This window comes from Myripristis murdjan, chromosome 3, assembly GCF_902150065.1.
Source record: "Myripristis murdjan chromosome 3, fMyrMur1.1, whole genome shotgun sequence".
Taxonomy (NCBI): domain Eukaryota; kingdom Metazoa; phylum Chordata; class Actinopteri; order Holocentriformes; family Holocentridae; genus Myripristis; species Myripristis murdjan.
This window is the reverse complement of record NC_043982.1, coordinates 30,630,888-30,651,137: the sequence shown is the minus strand read 5'-3', so window position 1 is coordinate 30,651,137 and position 20,250 is coordinate 30,630,888. Positions and strand designations below refer to the sequence as shown.

Sequence of the window (20,250 nt, the reverse complement as noted above, 5' to 3'; positions counted from 1 at the left end):
AGCCTTAAATTAAAAGTATTACATTTTGACATAATTTTACATCTATAGAGTTTGATATCAAATGTGCTCTCACAAGGATGAAAAAAAAGATTTTGAAAAAATTTGGATTTGTTCACACTAATTGGATATTCTCCATCATCTGCAGACATTTCAGTTGGCACCTGTACGCAGATCATCTTGTAGAAACTGAAAATGACACGAAACGACTGGATAATTTAATTACCTGTCAAATTGTAAGCTCAACAAAAATTATGTTGTAAATCGGTAAAATCGGTACCAAATTATTGCAGCATCTGACAGTTGTTACATTAAAATTTGCTATACATGTAATGAAAAAATAAGCTTTTAGTTCAAAACACTTTAGGCTCCCAAATTTGACCCTGAAACTGATCATTGTGTAACTCAACTAAGAGCTGGAAAAATCTGGAGCTCCTGGTTGAAACGTGTCTCAAGACCCTATCATCTTCAAATTAGTCCTCCATCATTTATGTCAACAATTGTCAGTCTATCAGCACCAAGAGCGCTGCTGATAGACTACCAGCTGGTTAGTTATAGATAACTGCTTTAACCTGGGGCCTCATGTAAATCTCTGTAAATTCTCTCCCTGATTACATGGTTGGAATGAAAACCTACAAGGCTGACAGTGATTTAAGATAAAGGATGCAGGGAACTGAGTTGTTCTCCATTTTCCCCTTTCCAAAGAAGATGGTCACACTTCACTGGACTGTTTGTATCAACTACTAATCACCTTTTTATCAATGGTATCACTTTATTTGGGCTGTCTAATGTTATATTAACATTCAACTTAGTATCAACTGTTCATCATTTTAATATCCATGTAGTATCAACCAAACCATAACCTTAACTCTAACCTTAACCCAAACAGGTACAAAGTTAATACTTAATACACAGATCCAAGAATAAACTGGAGCCAGGGACTATACTAGACTATACCAACAATATAGATTTTACTGACAAGGCATGAAATATAACACATCTCCATTCAGCTATGTGGAATCAAATCAACAATAAATGAACAGACTAGACCGCACTACTGGGGAGTCTAGTGTAGAGTCATGCTTATGTCACAAAATATGTAGGCAAATTTTGAATAAACTACCACTACACACACAAACTGTTTCCTGTCCCTATTTATAGACTTTGTCCCATATCTGGGCCTTAGTGCAAGACTCCCTTCCACACTAAGTTAAAAGTAAACTGATCTATTGATATTAAGCTGAGTATTTACATTGGACAGGTTGATATGAGGCTTAGGATCTTCACTGACATTTTTTGGAACTCAGTAGATATAAAGTTGATATAAACATTTGACAGTGTAAATAAAATGTGACCAGGAGGATCACCACAAACTTGTACACATACTAGCCACAATAATCTATAACTCCTCCAAAATGCTGCTGCTATGATTCTCCCCTGACTCTAACCCAGTTATGCACGGTACGACTGGTTTTAATTCCAGTCAAACACTACAGCAAGTGTTGTCCCTGATTAGCCCCCTCCCTTTGTGGCTGAATTTGTGTTAATCAGTGAAATATCATGGTTGGACCGAAACCTGCAGACTCTCAGCCCCCCGGCACGTCTCTGTTCTGAACTAAACTAAAAAGATTCTCTCTAGAACTAGGTCACAACATGTCCTTTTCTGGTGCCACTTCTTTGGCTTCCCATTAAACAAACGTTTAGGTGCACCATGAACCATCCTGTCCTGTATAGCTGGCTTACCAGATTGTGTGCATTAGACTCCAGCAAGGTGGGCCTCTGACGAAGTCCTTGCAATTTCTATATAAAAAAAAAAAAAAAAAAAAATCACTGGGTGGCAGATTTTTTATTTCATGAGGGATCTTCCCAAATGAATCAGAGAATCAAGGTGAGTCCCGATATTAAAAAGTAATATATTTTTTTTCATCAAGCATGCACTTTTTTGACCCTGTCTCTGGGTGTTCGGTCTGTTCAGTAATGAAGAGAACAGAACAGAGCAGATACTCAGACACTGTTTGATATCATCAATCTATTATGTTCAATGGATGAAGTGTTGTTATTTACTTGTTTGGTGTTGCCGTACAGCAGTGAGTGTTTTCTGTTTTTTTCCTGTTCCTTTTTCTTTAACTTTTCAAATTGAAATCAAAAGTTGCAGGATGCAACTTTGTGTTTTTCTTCTTTGTGGTCTTTCTGTGATGTATCCGCCAGTCTTGCCACCTTGTCCAAGCAGAGTAAGGAGCACATGACCTACATGATTTTGTCGTTAGTGCTAACTGCACCGGTATTTGGTGTACCAAAACACTGCAGCCATGGTACAAATGGAGGCTCTAGACTGAAGCTCTTGCACTTTGATTCTGAGGGACTGATGAAAAAACATGATATTCATTGATGTTTTAGATTTCTGAAACATTTTCTGCTATCAAGCCTCCATTGTAGCTGTGGGAAATATCATGATACAACATTACAACTTCTGCATTTGGCAAGTTGAAAAAAACAAAACAAAACAAAACAAAACAAAACAAAAATGCACCACCAAACAACAAAATAGGTCTTGAAATGCAAGATACACCACCCGTGAGTGTTTTATAAGAGTTTTAAGTGTATAAATGGTGCACTTCTTTAAAACTTTCTGATTCATTCTCTTTTATAAGAGAGAATATATACAGATAGCCATTTTGACTTTGAATCAAGTTGCCATCTGTTTGCAAAGCAGTGCCAGATGTTGCATCAAAACGAATAGCTGAAAACAGAAGGGAAATATTTTAGAGTGAATTTAAATTTGTTTAAATGTTGATATTAAGTGTGACATCCCACCTTGAAGTCCACTGTCCCCAGATGGATGTTGACAGATAACAGATTATTAAAACTCTGTTAAAACTAACTGGGTGTTCTCTTAACCTGCTCCATCCCTTTATAACAAAAATATAGATTATGTCGTAGGGTGGATTTTCCCTTTAAGATATTATCCCCTTCCATGAAAATTATTTAATAATAACACCAGTTGAAGGCTGGGCTTTCCCAGGAGTCTCAGCAGCACTGCCCTCTACGGCCACCAGACTGAGCTTGGGCTCCCCTTTAGTGAGTGAAGAGGTCATGGTGGCCAGAACAAGAGTAGTGCTCCAGTTCAGGGACTCCAGGTGAGAAACAGCAAACAGAGGTAAGATAACATGCTGTACGCTCTGGAAAGCATCGCCCCACCAAATCAGTTTCCTGGTCCATGCCATCCATGTTGGAGCTCCATCTTCATCTGGAGCTAAGAGAGGACACCAGTGTGCTCCAAGACAGCAGAGACACCAGCATACCTGCTCCAACACACCTATCTAAGGGAAAGGCACATCACTTAGTTTTACGATGATGTTATGAGATTTTTGATTGGCCGTGGCAGTCAATCCAATTCTCCGTCCATGCATCCAAAACTTAACTCCAAGGGGACCTATCTTGAAAGTATTGGGCTGATTGCGATGAAATTTGCTGAGCACATTCACGCTCCCCAGAGGATGAACACTGTCAGCTTTGACCTTTTCTTTACCTTTTTATGCCACCCACAGGCCAAAATGTCTACTTTGCACACAAAATATCACTAAATATGATTAGTGGATTATATTTGGTGAGTCCATTCATACTCCCCTACGGAAGAGTCCTCTTGAGTCAGTGACCCTATGACTATTCCTCTAGTGCCACCATCAGGCCAAACAGGTTATTTGTGCATAACATATTTCTACATGTAGTGGACTGATTGCCAAGTAATTTGCTGAGCATACTCATGCTTCCCAGAGAATCAACTTTACCTATTTGGGTGTCACCATCTCTTTCTCTGTAGCGCCACTCTGAGGCCAATATATCAAGTTTAATATCTCAGAATCTACTGGGCAGATTGCCATGAATTTGATGAAAACAATCATGCTACCCATAGGATTCATCCTTTGGGTAGCATAGGCTTTCCAGCAAAGGCTGGAAAACAATCGGCTAAAACCGGCTAAAAGTGTGTTGGCCGTGTTGCTAGGGACGCCTGCTTTCTGTTGACATCACATCGCGCCGTGAGTAAACCCAGGAGTTTTTCGGGGCCGCTAGCTGCCCTGCCTACCCTGAAGCAGGGCCGTTTTTTAGCCCCTGTAAAGGTTCCTGAACTCTCTCCTTTGGGGTAGTTCCGGCGGTAGAGACACGCGACAACGGCCCCGGCCCCGTAAAATTACCCTGAAGTTCTGGCAGTGGAAATGGGCCTCATGTGGCCTTTCGTCTGGCACCACACTCAGGCTAAAATGCACAAACCCCATTTACCCACTACTTTTCATTCCCCCAATATGCACCAAACTAGTAGGCACTACATTTGACTTTTTTTATTTTTGTGATGACTTTGTATTTTTTTTTTTTTGTGTGTGTGTTTGCCGGCTTGTAGGACCTGCCCCTAATTCTGTCTTCTCCTTCTGTTTCGGGACAAACAAAACTTGATTTGACATGATTTAATTCAGGCACTATCCAAATTTGAATGATGTATTTCTGCATATCTCCTAACATGTTTATATTGTTGATGGACAGAACAGAAAATCACTCATAGGAATATTATGTGTTCTGTATGTAGGCCACTGTTATGGTTGAAGCCCTGTGATGGACTGGTTCCCTGCCTTGCTCTCAATGCTCGGGTAGGCTCCAGTCTCCCATGACCCTGATTAGGATAAGTGAGTATGGAAAATCAATGGATGGATGTTTGGGTGTTATGCTTAAATGAACTGTTGGTGTCAACTAAGCCGGTTCCCTGATTGGCTAGGTCAGTAACATATAAGATGGTTTCCTACCAAGACTGTTCAGACAACCTGTTGAAAGTCCCTTAACCAAAATATTGTTCAAAGTCAACATGCTCTAACAATACACTTAAGTAGATAGTGTAGGAACTTTTCCTTAATTTGTTGTCCTGTGGTCCTCTACACACCTTGTACTCAGGTGTGGAAAAGCTCTACTTCACTCTACTATTTACTACTATTTTAACTTAATTGCTTTTACAAACTGCATGGAAAACGCAGGCCAATGTGTGTTTCATCAGAGCACTGACAAAAGTCTACGCTGAGACAATTTCCTGGTCACCATCAAATCCAGCAGATGGTGTGTTCGATGACAGAAAGATTTCCAATACCATCACCCCTCACCACCATCTCTCTGTCTCTCTCTGAGAATACTCATTGATTAGAAAATACCATATGGATGCTCTAAAAGTAAAGATAACTGTGATGTGTTGTGCTGTCACATTGTGGCACCATATAGGCAGACTGACAGAGAGCACACATAGAGAATTACATGGAGGTTTTTGGCCACTTAAATGGAGATAACCAGTGTGATAACCAATCTACTCTGTGGAAAAGTGATGTCTCTCTGGACTTCAGTAAAGATTACTCAAGTGACAGCTACAGTCCATTGGTTTGCCTACGAGACAACAGTGGAAAGACTGACAACAATTAGCTCAGGAGCGTATGCCTCAGTGTGGCATGGGATCAATAAGCTCACAAACCACTAGTTATCAAGAAACAGATCACTGACTACCTAGATTTCTGTCTGGGAGGAGGAGTAAAATAGAGAGAGTGAAATGAGGCTGGATAATTAGGAGAAGCAGGCTGTATCCCCAAAGGGAATGAGCATGGAGCTCCATACATGCTGCTATTTCCACCATCCCTCCGTCTCTATCTCTTTAAGAGCTGAGAGAAGGAGTGTGTGTGTGGGGGAGGGGTATTGGCTGGGGTGGAACAGTCCTGTAATGAGCAGATTTTAGAGAGAGAGAGAGAGAGAGAGAGAGAGAGAGAGAGAGAGGAGAAAGACAGAGCGACAGAGAGGCCGAAAAACGGGAGAGCTCATATGACTTGGTGGAATTGGGATACATTAATAATCAAGATATAGGTGAGCCCTGAAATGGAGAGGACAAAGGGAAGAGGAAGAAAATAATTGTGTTGTTATTTTTTATTTTTCATTTTTTTTCTTTTTGTCTCTGCATCCTCATCTTCAGCAGAGAGCCTCATCTTTAGATCACAGCAGAACCGCGACAGGAAAAAGAAGAGAAATAACAGGAGCAAAGGGAATATTCACTCTCTGTTACGTCTTCCGAGGTGTGTGTGTGAGGGCGTGTGTGTGTGTGGTTATGGATGTGTGTGTTTGAAGGTAGCCTGGATTGCTTGTTTCCAGGCCATGCTATAGAGAAATATCCTCAACTTCTCTGCTACTCCTTTTTCTGTTTATTTTTTTTTTAATGGCGTACCAGTGCGGTGCGGTACCATCCCTATCCTGTATCTCTCTCTCCATTTCTGTATGCCAGTGCGGCACGGATGTAGGGATGCTGTAATGTCTGATTGAGCTGAGCGCGGTCGCTGCTGCTGCCGCCTCTGTGTGGGCCTCTGGGACTACTGGAAAAGCCTAGGCCTTGCTTGTCTGGAGCAGCCCACCGTACGGCGGAGGTGACGGGCTGCCGAGCTCCCTGGCAGCGAGGCTGCGTGGAGCAGGAAGGTGGAGGAGAACGAGGATGAGAAGCACTCTGAGCCTGCATGCCCATGGGAAGTAGCATGCCCAACAGTTGCATTCGTCACGCCAGACCCAACGCTGAGGCTTAGATTGCTTCTCCATCGCAAGGTGATGCTCTTTGGACCGAGTCATGCTCTTTTTGAGGTCAGCAGCTTGTATTTCTCCCCCTAAACTAACAGGAAAAGAAAGTCAGGGCCTTGCACCTCCATGCTACCACCTCTAAACAAGGCCTCCTCCCTCCCTGCTCTTTCTGTGTAAACCAGGCCCTGTTTTTTTTTTCTTTCTTGACGTTCTGAGGATTTGCCTAAACCTGTTTCATGCATGTCCACTGGAGGCAGGTTTGACTTTGATGACGGGGGGTCGTACTGCGGGGGGTGGGAGCAGGGCAAGGCCCATGGCCGAGGGGTCTGCACAGGGCCCCAGGGCCAGGGCGAGTACGCGGGAGCCTGGAGCCATGGCTTTGAGGTCCTGGGTGTCTACACCTGGCCCAGTGGGAATAGCTACCAGGGCACCTGGGCACAAGGCAAGCGGCACGGCGTGGGAGTGGAGAGCAAGGGCCGCTGGGAGTACAGAGGCGAGTGGACGCAGGGATTCAAAGGCCGCTATGGGCAGCTGGAGAGCACGGCCAGCGGCGCTCGGTATGAGGGAACGTGGAGCAACGGTCTCCAGGATGGATACGGCACTGAGACCTACTCTGATGGAGGTAAGGGACCGAACCGAAAGTGATTGTCAACTTCTCTACCAGTGAACACACATAAATATCAATGTTCTCACTTCTAGTCGCTATATTTTGGTGGATAAAATCATCTCACCTCCCTGTGCATTTGCCCCCTCTCCTGTAACCTCCCCTTGCTTGTACCACACCAAACTCTAGGCTGAAGTTCAGATTTAGAACTTCTCCGACTAGTGTCCACTTATCGCCTCAGCTTAATTTCAGTGCTGCTACTAAGCTGCAAGTAGAGCAACATATTTAGACTGCTGCAAAAAAAAAAAACCAAAAAAAAAACACTGTAACACATCCCCAATATAGGCTACGTAAATAACATGTAGGTCACATCCAAATGCATGTGTTGGAAGGGCTGCAGCAACATCACCCTCACTTTAGCCCACTGACCAGGCTTTATCATTGGAGCCCACCATAATAGCACAGGATAGGAGCCTGCTGTGGACGTGAGAGTGTTGACACACACACACACACACACACACACACACACACACACACACAGATGCACACACACACACACACACACACACAGATGCACACACACAGATACATATGTTGTTACCCCCCACCAACCCCCTCTCTTTGCATCACACCATGGATGCCTCTGTAATGTAAATCTCCATGGTAACGCGGAGACAGCGGGTCAGCGTGTCACTAGAGACCAGCCCCGGCTCTGCCCTGTGATTGGCTCTCTGGCGCTGTCAGTCACACTCCCTGACTTGGGCGCTAATCTAGGCCGTTTGATAACCGACACAGCTCCACCGCCTGCCTCCACCGCGCAAGGCCCGGATGAGGGATTGAGAGCGAGGTCAATAAGTGATGCAGGTTTGGCGGGGTAGGAGGGGGAACGAAAACACTGTCCGTGTAGGTGCTGCAATGGAGGTGGAGGTTGTTTACGGGAGGCTGTCTCTCTCTAAACGGCTCCCGATACGTCCCGTAGGTGCTGTTTGGTTTATGAATTAGCGGAAATGATAACGCTGTGACAAAATTAACAGAGGCAAAAAAAAAAGAAGAAAAAAAAAAAAAAAAAGACTGCGTCACACTACAGCTCTCCTCTGGTCGCTCACGTGGAAGACCGCCGACAGATGAATATAGCACGCACGAGCTGACACATTTTCCACAACCCAATAAATGTGCGGTTGTCTGTGTCAACTGCACAATAGACACACTGGAAGGCCCTGTCAACAGAGCGCGTGTTCATTAAAAAAGACCAGAAAAGAAAGAGAAATGAAATGAACTGAAAGCAGTCAAACGCAGCGGCGTCACACGAGGCGCCAGGGGTTTCAGCACCGCGGACAGCTCCTCTGTGTGGCGAAACCTGCCTGAAAATAGCGAACGGGTCGCTTTTAAGGCCTTGTTGTCTCTCACAAGGCTTCAGGCAACTACTTGTGGCTAATGGAGAGATATTTAAGGAAATTCAAAAGTAGACAATTAGGAGTTAGGGCTCTTTATGTGGATAGACCTTGCTTGTATTATGACTCATATGTACCATGTGTTTATTTTTTTGTTTTTCCTTCCCATTCTGCTTTATGCTGCAGTGTGGTGTGTATGGATGATGTTTGTTTGTTCCTCATGTATAGTGGAAGAATAAACTTTTGGTTGCAGAATTTGCTACTGTTGATCTATTATAGGGCTTTACAGTATTTGGAAAAAAAACGTGATCAGAAATAATATCAAGTTCATAACTTTCAAAGTGTTTAGATATTGCTCATTCAATACTATCGCTTTTCATAACACGTGAAACACAGTGTCAGATATTTTTTGTGTGGAGATGCTAGAATGTGGTCTATTTGAATACGGAAAACAGAGCAGAGATCCTGCATTCAGCTCTAAAGTACAAGCCTTATTTGGAAATTGGAAGGAAGACGCCCCACTGTGAAGGATTTGTCCTTTCCACACTCTGGAGAGCATATCTGAGATGCGGATTAAGAGTTGAGATGTGTATTTAAAGTGCATGTCTCATTAAATTACACAGCATGTCTTTCAGAAGGAAAAAAAAAACGAACTCCTTTTCAGTTCACCTCTTTTAAATCTTTGAACTGAGAGATTTCTTTTTGTCCAGCCATACTGCAAATTGTAATCTTAAAAATCAATCAGTGATCACAACATTTTTTTTTTTTTATTGCTTTTTAGTATGAGCATAAGGTCCCCAGTGTTATTACCAGGGTTAATATTAAGGTTGAGGTAAGGTTGAAGGGTAAGTAAACCCCAAATCCAATTATTTGTGAAGCCTGACCTCTAATAGTGAAAAGAGATAACAACAAGTGGACCATAATAAAGTTTTTTAAAGTGAAAAATTTAATGAGCCATAGCTTTTCATCTCACCCAAAAGACAGATTTATCTGTTTATTTTACATCTGCAATTCAAGCCTCAAGGTTGGACTTAATTTAGCCTTGAAGCACACTGAACGCAAAACATCTGAGCTGGTATGTAGCATATAAGATATATTTTTGTCATCTGCAATTGCCAAGCTACTTTTTTCAGGAAAGAACTCCTGAAAATTGTTGAATGATCAGATGTAACTACAAAGACCAAACTGTTGCAGTATCTGCAACATGACCCTGCTCATATGAAGCTGAAGTGTCAACTGCAGGAATCAACAAATCAACAAAAATAAAACAAAATACTTAATTTACTTTTTCACTTTGAGAAATGCAAAGTCCAAAAGACATGAAACTTTGGTTAAAGATGTATTTTAACAAAGAGGAAGATGGAGTCCTTGATGGAAAACACTACTGACAATATTAACTTGTGGTAATTACTGTAAAATAGGGATCCTTTTTACCTTGTTAAAATAAACGTCAGTGAGTAATTGCAACAGTTTATTTTTTATGTTAACATGTACAGCTATTTGTGAGGAGGGAGTATAAATGATGGTAATTGATGCTGTCATAAATCAACAGGGTAATTATCCCATTTACTGACTTTTGCCAACAAAAATCTGTAGAGTATGGGTTCATTAATGTTGAAAAAATTGACCCTTTTGCCAGAGACTTTGGCTCTTACTCATTAGTAACTGGTGGTTCCTCGAGAGTCTAATATCTATATAATACAACTGCTTTTGCCATTTAATGAACATGACACACATATGCACTGTAAATGTCAGGCCACAGCTCCAACAAACAACACAAACTCTTGTAGTGACCTAGTAATGGAAAAGTTTTCTAATCCCTTCACAGCTGTGACCTAACAGGCTCACATGCCTCACTATCCCTTCAGTTGCTTACTCTTGGCATCAGTGAAGTATTTGATAGTTTAGTTGGATATCCATATATTTGTCAGAGCAATGCCATTGTCATCATCCAAAACAAATTGTACGCAACATCTGCAGCTCATGTGAAGATCAGCAAATGTTGACGCCTTCAGTGCACTGCTGACATTATTTGCCTGTTTGGCTGTTTGTGCAATACATGAGACGCCATAAATTTACCAGGATGAGGGAGGCAACATCCAAAGTAATGTCATTTCCTTGAAAGTAATCATCACATAAAATTTATAATTGTGATTTGATTGTACTATTGCAAAGCTGGGTGTTCCCTTCCTGTGGACAGACGTAGTTAGACAGAACTACTACATGCATCGGTAATGTAATTTGCAGCTATGAGTAATGTAATTTCAAGCACAGTGTACCAGCAGGAGGATGACTGTCACAGAGGCAGTTTGCCTCAGGGTGAGGCAAACAGCATAAAATATCCAAGATCAGCAATTGATCAATGACTTATTGAAGTCATTTTATTTTGTTGAAACAAGGATTGTTTTCTGAGCAATTTATTGGAAAATAACAAACTCTCCCATCCAGCCACCTCCTATGTTCAAAAGCTGCTGATATCTAGGTAATTAGCTGGTTGGACATTTGGTATTAACTTGTTTACAAGACAGGCATACTGCAAGATAACACTTCATCAAGTTGCTGGGCCAATACCCAAAGATTTTTTAGGAGGCGGCTATGCTGATATTGTCTGGACAACAGGCTAATTAAGGACATTTGAGAGATGCTCTGTATGCTAGGCTGCTTTCAATAGAGATTCAAGCTCAGTTTTGCATTATAAAATACAAATACAGCAGTGTTTTAAAGATTTGAATAATCTCACTTGCATTCTGACTAGTTAAAATGTTAGCTGGCTAGATGGTTTATAGTTGCCTTCAGATAAGCCTCACCTGGGGGCTTGAACATGCTGTAAGCATGACAAACAGCAGGTTAAGGCAGAGGTGACACTTCAAAAATGGTGTTAGTTATTCTCAGCTCTAATTCTATCAAGGGTAATTTCCTGCTACCTGCTCTCATGTCTAGTCATTACATGCCATGTTATTTGTCTGGATGATGTCTTAATGGAGCTGCTGTTATCTGTACCAAAGACATATACATGTTTTGGCAAACAAAAAGTACAAATATGGGGCCAAAACATGCTGCTTCAGTACATGGCACATGAGGTTTTGATATGATCAATTCAATCAATTTGATGATATGATAATGATTCAAGTCATGCTCTGATCACCTGAAAGGCAATGTGGCAATGTGGGCCAACACCAGGCAGACACGTGAACATGCTTGGAAAGATGTAACATATAATAAAAACATAAATGAACAGAAACAGATTCCTTCAGTTAAAGGTGCACGATGCAAAACTGCAGGTTGGACCAGTTAGTCTCAGCTGACAAATAATCATGTAATTTAGTGATTCAGGCTGATGATGTAGACTCAACCTTCAAAGTTCATGCTTATTCCATATTTTTGTCAGCTGAGTCTAAAGGGTTCTCATTCTGACTTGTGTTATAAGAACCATCTAAGCAACTCAGCCATCAAATTTATTTATTCCATGTTTTTCAGTTGATTCTAAAAGATCCTTACTTCAATGCATAGTGCTCCTTTAACTAGTCTGCATCTAGCTTATACTAGATTATTCTATGTGACAAAAATCTAACTCTGAGTGTGTGTTAAGTCAATGTGTAGAAATTTGATTCAGAAAATTGTACCAGGATATGATACTTAAGGGGAGCATGGATTCCCTGAAGGAGATGTAGACAACTGTTAAAATACTATTCATGTCATGGAAACTCTGCAGCTTTATTAGCGGGGTTCAGCTAAGCTGTCCTGTGAATGAAACTGACATGCTGCAAGTTGAAGAGTAGGCTGCCCAGAAATATGATACTCTGTATCTGCTTCACCTCTTGTTCTTTCCACCTTGGGATTTGAGGAGAAGGTGGAGGGTGTGAGATATTCACCTCTCCCTACAGCACTGCTGCTTTGTTTTTGAGATGTTGAGCTCCAGGGAGCTCTCCTCCTTCCAGGAGGTCTGGGTGTCAATTGCCGTTTATGTGATTTCGTTGGCGTAGATGGAGAAGACGAGGATGGGGGAGAGGACATAGCCCTGTGGGAACCCTTGTGGTTAAAACTAGGTTGCTGGATTTAACCTCTTTGTGCAGAAGAGGAGGAATTCATTTCTAATAATAATTTTTCAAAAGTTTAAAGAGAGCTCACAGCGGGGGATTTCAGAACAGCCCCGCTCTTAGATTTTGCAAATACTGAAACTGTCAAATTGTTGGCTCACTCTTCACTACCCTGCACAGAGAGCAGCCCTCTTTTCCATTTTGCTATAGTATGATGATTTGTGTTCCATACACCCCCCGTTTCTAACCTGCTGAATCTCACCAACTATGGCATGAAGACATCAGAATCAGCAGTGCTTGGCCAGTTTTCAGAAAATACATAATTATATACTTTTCTGTAATCTCAGAAATGTCACAGGGCATATATGTGGTATTACTGAAGGTTTCACTCGATTTAATTTCATGGCTGTATAATGTTGTAGCAATACTCCTGTGTTTGATAACCCTTATATACAACTAAGAGGAATTAAACCATTTCTATCCAATGTCTATCCATCCTGCCTGTCACAGAACAATATATCTCAAGCATCTGTATCTTTCTTTTCACTAAATTATACCTATTTGCCCCAAAGCATTTTTGGGGCAAATAGGTCTGATGTTATTCAAGGTTTTGTGTGCTTGTGTTGGTAGTTCAAGCCAGGCCTATGGAAAAATGAGTATAAAGAAATGGCCGCAGCAGCTGTGCTGGAGCATCTGGAAGCTGAACACACTCAACCACACTGCCACTGGGTCTAACATGGCTTCTAGGCTCAGGTCATCATGGTGCTGAGATCTCACAATTGTTTTACCAGCAGAAAAACACTGGATGAGAGTGGAGGTTTCCTTGTTTGTTTAGCCTAGTCTTCAACTATACTGCTGCCTAACCTTGTGACCGACTGACCAGCATATTTTTCGTGTTGAAGTGGTACTTATCCACAATAAAGATGATTTAGCTCATACTGAAAACAAAATATTGCAATTATGTGAGTTTGTAAACAAATTTTGAGGCAATCAATATATTTGCAGTAAATTAATGAGTGAGGGCCACATAAAACCTTCCTTTTTTGTTACATGATGATTCTAGGTGATGTTGCTGCAACATGGCAAAATTATCAAGTTTTTTTTTTTTTTTTTTTTTTTGTCTAAATTAAAATGACACCCGTACCCCTTAGTGCTTTCACTCATAAATAAGAACAAGACTTCCATCCCAACCCCCCAAAACGTGTGTTACATTTCTTTGTGACTCAATTGTGTTTTGCCTCCGTCTCTCTCTCAGGAACCTACCAAGGCCAGTGGCTGGGTGGGATGCGTCATGGCTACGGCGTGCGGCAGAGTGTGCCGTACGGCATGGCGGCTGTCATTCTCTTCCCCCTGCGCACATCCATAAACTCCCTCCGCTCAGAGCACAGCCACGGCCCTCCCGCGGTGCTGGAGGATGGGACAACCACCACGCCCACAGACGGGATGGTGGCTGGGCTGGCAGGGAGCCCAGTGGGCCGAGGCGGGTTTGCTCTCACAGCTCCAAGCGAGGCCGACCGCCAGAGGAAGAGAAAGGGCCGCTTCCGCCAGTCCATCCTGAGCGGCCTGAAGCTGCGGCGCTCAGAGTCCAAAAGCTCCCTAGCCAGTCAGCTCAGCAAGCAGAGCTCCTTCTGCAGTGAGGCTGGCATGAGCACCGTCAGCTCTGCAGCATCTGACATACACTCTAATGCGAGTGAGAGTGAGCAGGGTGCCCCGGTAGATGCCACCGTCACTGAAACCTATGCCGGCGAGTGGCGGAGTGACCAGCGGGCTGGCTGGGGTGTAAGTCGGCGCTCGGATGGCCTGCATTATGAGGGTGAATGGGCCGGGAACAAGAGGCACGGGTATGGATGCACAACCTTCCCTGATGGGACTAAGGAGGAGGGCAAGTACAAGCAAAACGTGCTAGTGAGCGGCAAACGCAAGAACCTGATCCCACTGCGGGCCAGTAAAATCAGAGAGAAGGTGGACCGAGCTGTGGAGGCTGCAGAGAAGGCTGCAGACATTGCCAAGCAGAAAGCCGAGATTGCCATGTCAAGGTAAGAATTTCTCTCTCAGTAGTGGATGTAGAGGACAGGCTCATGGGTTGGAATCAGTTGATATCAGCTTCTGAATGAACTTTTATATGATGCAATTAAGTACTGTAGTCCTACTGTAGTGGTACTGTAAGGTACTGTAAGAATTATAGCCTTGACTGTATGCATATACTAGCCTCTATTTCCAGAAGTCTCTATTCTGGGGCAAAAATTTGTTACCATTACAGGTATGGCTCATAATGGTAACCCTCACTTTTAACCTCTTGGCTTCCATGTTGGTCTGTTTTGTTCTTGGAATGCAGTTTTGTCCAATCTCCAAGACTGTTCAAAAAAGACCTGTGTCTTCACAGGTCTTTTTTGAACAGTCTTTTTTGAACAGAGTCAAAAAAGATTCAGACCTGTTTTTTGGGAGCTTGCATATAGTTGATATTGTCCAACAATGTAAAACTATATGCAGGCTCCCAAAAACCTCATCTTTATTGAATGTGACTGTGTATAGGTAGAGTGCAGAACACTCTACCTTTACACAGGACCAAGTGAGACCTGCCTAACTATTCAACAAACACACATAATCAATAATAATCTGTCCTGCTGTGATAAAGAGGTTGTGGCCTGTGTCACTGCTGTGTTTCTATATGTCACGTTTAGGATGAGTCATGCCCGAGGAAAAGCGGAGGCAGCTGAAGGAGTAGCGCAGAAGGCCATGGAGGAGTGTCGACTGGCCCGGATTGCGGCCAAAGAGCTCTCTCCCTCCTTTCACATCTATGGGAATGGTGAGCTGACAACACCAGTGGAATGTCGGCAAAGTTGTAATACTTTTAAATTCAGCCTTTTCCCATTATTCTTGCATCATATGAAATAGCAGTATTAGTTATATGACATGGAAATGAATCTCCATTTTGAGAATAAATTTAGGAGCATAGTAGTTCATGATGATCAACATGCATCTTTGAAGGGTGCTGCTAACACTGAAATTTATAGTGTTCGCTGTCTTCATTTTGCCAAGAATTGTATTTTTAGCAGGGTGGAAAACCCCCTGAAACCACTTGTTATCAATTAACCAAGACTAGTGAAATTCCTTTACTAGTAGCAGCTCTTTATGGCACCTATTCAGTGGTATGGCAGTCTTTCAGTGAAGAGTTAATTTGCAAAATCATAATTGAATAATTAATTGAGTAAATAAAATGTGCAAATAAAACAGCATTTCATTACAGGGTTTTTATGTAGCTGCAGCCGTATCATATTGGAACATCACAACAGGAACATCTATCTATCTATCTATCTATCTATCTATCTATCTATCTATCTATCTATCTGTCTGTCTGTCTGTCTGTCTGTCTGTTTATCTATCTATCTATCTGTGTGTGTGTGTGTGTATCTAAGTTAAATGAGATTATATTTACTATACTAAAAATCCAAATATACCTGTAAATGTACTTTAGCCTTTAATTGTGATTGCCTGTCTAAGATTAAGTTTGTACACATCCTTACTCTCCTTCTTTTGTACCCCTGCATGCTAATAACACTGCAACATGCAGCATATATCTGATGTAGTAGCTGTGGATTGGTGCCAAGTCACTTCATTGGTGCTATTCTCCAAATGTTTTTTCTAGGGCTCGAATGTCAGAGGCCCAAGCACCAGGACGCCAAGGACAAAGACCATGAGGTCATCTCCACGGGAACAGACAGTCCAGAGCTGTGCACTCCGGACACCACACCGCCTGTAATAACACCTGATCTCAGCCCTGTGCTGAGCGTACCCTCCTCGCCCCCCCGCAGCCCACCCAAGCACACCCATCGTCCCAGAAATGCTTGCTTCATGCGCCAGAGTGCTGTGGATGACCAGGGTGTGGCTGAGATCCAGGTGCTGGTTGAGGGGCGGGGAATGGATCTGCCAAGGGGTGGAGCTAACACTTGGACAGATGATATGTATCCAGACCGAGGAGGCAGCAGCCGCTCCACTACACCTTCTCTCCTGGAGGAGCAAGAGGGCCAAATTAATGGCCATGAGCAAGCCCCTTTGCCCAATCACAAACCACGGGAGAAATTGTTGTCTAATCACAAGTCCCGGGAGCACTCTTCTTCCTACAGAGCCTGGGAGCACTCCTTGTCTAACCAAAAGTCCTCCAAGCATGCCTCTTCCAATCACAAGTCAAGGGAGTACTCCTCCTCCAATCACAAAACATGGGATCATTCTTCCACCAACCACAAGGCCTGCGAGCATGCCTCTTCCAATTACAAGCCGCAGGTGCACATTTTATCCAATCACAAGGCCTTGGAGCATAACATGTCCAATCACAAGACTTCTGAGCATGCTTCTTCCAATCACAAGTCCCAAGATTATATCTCCTCTAATCACAATGCAAAGGACCACGTCTCTTCTAGCTACAGCCCTCGAGAGCATGTCTACTCCAATCACCATCCAAAGCAGCACATCTCCTCCAACCACAAGCTTAGCGAGCATGCTTTGGTTGACCAAAGGCTTGACGGCCTCACCGGGGGCTGGACTGCTGAAAGCACCCTTAGGTGGAGCCCTGCCCACTCACGCCTCACAGAACAGGATGAGGAGAGGATGAGTGACTATACAGTTGATATGAGGCTTCAGTGCCCGGACTCGCAAACGTCCAGGGGGCTAGGCCAGGAGTCCCCAGGCCCCAAAAGCAACAGGCTGCGGTCCCGAGGCCTACGGCCAGTAAGGGAGGGATCGATGGACTCTGTGCAGATGCTGGACAACCTGAATGTGGGGGCAGAGCTGGAGGAATGGCCGCTGCACAGGGACCTCACCCTCTCGCCACCCCTTAAGTCTCAGCCCATCACACTGGAGCAGGAAGGAGAGCATCTCACCCTCAAATCAAACTCAGTGAGTCATTACAGTTATGTAACTATGTGTCTGCAGGTTTTTGTTCCATCCTAACACTACTCCAACTGATTTCACCGATAAGTTCCTCATCTCTATTTAAAGGTGTGCTAAATTCATGAAAAGAGCTGGTGTAGGGATTATTTAAAATGAAAACCTGCAGACTCCTGGCTATCTATGGCACATGATTTCAGACCCCTACTTTAGATCCACATTTTGCTTAAAGGAATAGTCCATCGTTTTGGACAAACTACCCTTTTATCAGCTTACTCAGACTGAGACAAGATATTCAATACCATTTTCACCTCTATATGCCCAGTGGTTTGGTTCCTGTGGATAGCATTTTGTGTTAGCTTAGCATAAAGACTTGAAGTCTATGGGAGATGACTAGCTTCATCAAAGTGAAAAAAATTATACCCACAAGAAATTGGACACAGACAGCCCAAAATTATGCTCTCCATTTTTCCTTTAAACACAATGTGACAGGTAGCTCACTCAATCTGCACCCAGTGGTGTAATGTTTTGACTGACATCTCCAATAGTCCGGTTGAGGTGCTACATTGAGGGAACATTTCCAGAATAAGATGTTATAATCTACAGCGAGCTAGTGATTCCAAAAACACACAGTGATCTAGCTATTAAGTTACAGCAGGTATTGTGATAACATGTGTTTATTACAATCATATTTGATCCCTGGCCCATTTTTTGCCAACTGCTCAGCTACTGTGTAATCAGTTGCAACATTTAAGTCTTTGACTCTAATTTCCATTTGCTAGGGTTACCGGGGTAAAAAAGAATGCGTGTTTTTTTTCTTCTGTTTAATGAATTAGTGTGAGAACTGAACTAATTGCCTCTTTTCTCTCATCTTTTTTCCTAGGGCTCCAGCTCTATTCTGGTGGTTATGGTCATTTTACTCAATATTGGAGTAGCCATTCTTTTCATTCACTTCTTTATTTAAGCTTATACAGGTATGATCTACTAAGACTTATTGATACCTACCATATATTATATTATTACCTACTGAGATGGACATTCTGCCTATTCGACTGGAGCCCACAGCCCAAGTGACGGACACAGCAAAGCCTTTCTATTGTTGCTACTGATCTTTTCACCTTTGTTGAAGCCCTTTTAGTTTCTATGACAACACTATTCCTTTTGAAATGCATATTTTGAGCTTGCAACCATAGTAAAAGGTATTTGATAAGTGTCATAAAGAAAGCAAAGAGTGCAGCTTTAAAATAGTGTGGTATAGTAGGATACATGTGCATGGGTGTTCATCGCCTACTGTTAATTGGACTGGAGATGGCACAGGCAGTTCTGCCCATTTTTCCACTCTAGACAAGAACACAGCAACCCCTTTGTTCCCACTTACCATGGCCACCATTGGACATGCTAGCCAAGAGCATGGCGAACTCACTCCATCCTAAACCCAACAGACAATACCCCCTTTTGCCTTTTACCCCTTTTCCCTTTTGCCCTGTCCACCACTCTCAATCCCTATTAGCACTATGCGCTACAGAACTATGCTGCAACAGTAGATCCATTTTTAAAGGGCTCCGTCATTATTCTTTTCTTTTTCACCATGAAATACACAAACACACACAACCATTGCATGAGGCTGTGTAGAGTTTAAAAAGTGCATTTTCTATCCCTTTAACATCACTGTTCTGTCTTCATTTGTACACACTCCATCCAGATGACCACTTCTGCTCACTGCACCTGTTGGCAGAGATTTGGGATCAGTGCCATTTCACATCCAATCAAATCATAAAATCTGACAATATCAGATTCACGTGATTCATGAATTGAAAATCAGCCACAACACACTTCAACGGCTCAGATCCATGAATCTAATCTGGAGTAATTTCCTGAATTTATTGTAAATGAAGTGGGATTTATGTCAACCCGACCACTTACACATCAGCACACATCCAATCTCAATGCCACCTCGCACGCACACAGATGCACACATAATACACACATAATATACATTTAACTACTGACATATTGAGGAGGATTCAGCCTTGCCCCTTTGTACAGCTTTGAGACTGTTATGTTATAACCACTAATTCTAATATATATCTGTATGTGTCATTATTATTCAAGTTTGTTACTTTTTGCAGTTTGCAAGACAGAGAGAATGCTGAGTGCCTCGTATTTATTCATTTTTTTGTCTCAACTTTATTTAACCTCAACCCCAACCCTTGATAAAACACCCCTAGTGGGCACGCTAAGGGGAGACGATTAACCTTCACCATGAAGAAAGGTGACCCCCACCCCCCACGACCACCCCACACACCACCCCCTGAAATGGCATGCACTGTTTTGTCTCTCTCCCAGTCCCCCTTTTGAACCAGTCAAAAAGGGAAAATGGGGTTTCTACAGTGTCATTTCCAGACACACTGGGCCGGATGAGATTTTTTTCAGCATGTTTGTTTAGCCTGCTCAATCTGGTGTCAGTTTGTGAGTTTCTGCCTCTCGTCTCTTTATCCAGCAACACAAGGCTACATGAGACATGGAGAGCAGTGTAAAATAAACGCTAGCTTTTAACTCTCAGTGGATACTGAAATGTCCTGAGTTTATGAATGATATAAAAAGAAACTCTCTGCTACTGTATGTTTTATACTTCGCACCCGGTGACATCATCATGTTGTGACATCATTGCATGCCCAAGCATGCTCTTTCTTACTCTTTGGTTTATGAGGTTGTTTCGAAGTTAATGTGGAGAAAATAATGAAATGTTTGAAATTAA

General features: G+C 42.7%; 1 protein-coding gene across 2 annotated transcripts; it reads left to right on the top strand.

Moving 5' to 3' along the window:
* The first annotated feature begins 5,805 nt into the window (after positions 1-5,805).
* jph3a (junctophilin 3a) lies at positions 5,806-20,250 on the top strand. Of its 2 annotated transcripts, XM_030047784.1 has the most exons (6): positions 5,806-5,880; positions 5,987-7,198; positions 13,864-14,644; positions 15,290-15,414; positions 16,255-17,501; positions 18,376-20,250. In XM_030047784.1, exons 2-6 carry the CDS (start codon positions 6,817-6,819, stop codon positions 18,454-18,456), a joined length of 2,616 nt encoding a protein of 871 aa, XP_029903644.1. In that variant the 5' UTR covers positions 5,806-5,880; positions 5,987-6,816; the 3' UTR covers positions 18,457-20,250. The 2 variants fall into 2 exon arrangements, with proteins under 2 accessions (XP_029903644.1, XP_029903639.1); XM_030047779.1 differs by having other exon boundaries at positions 5,810-7,198.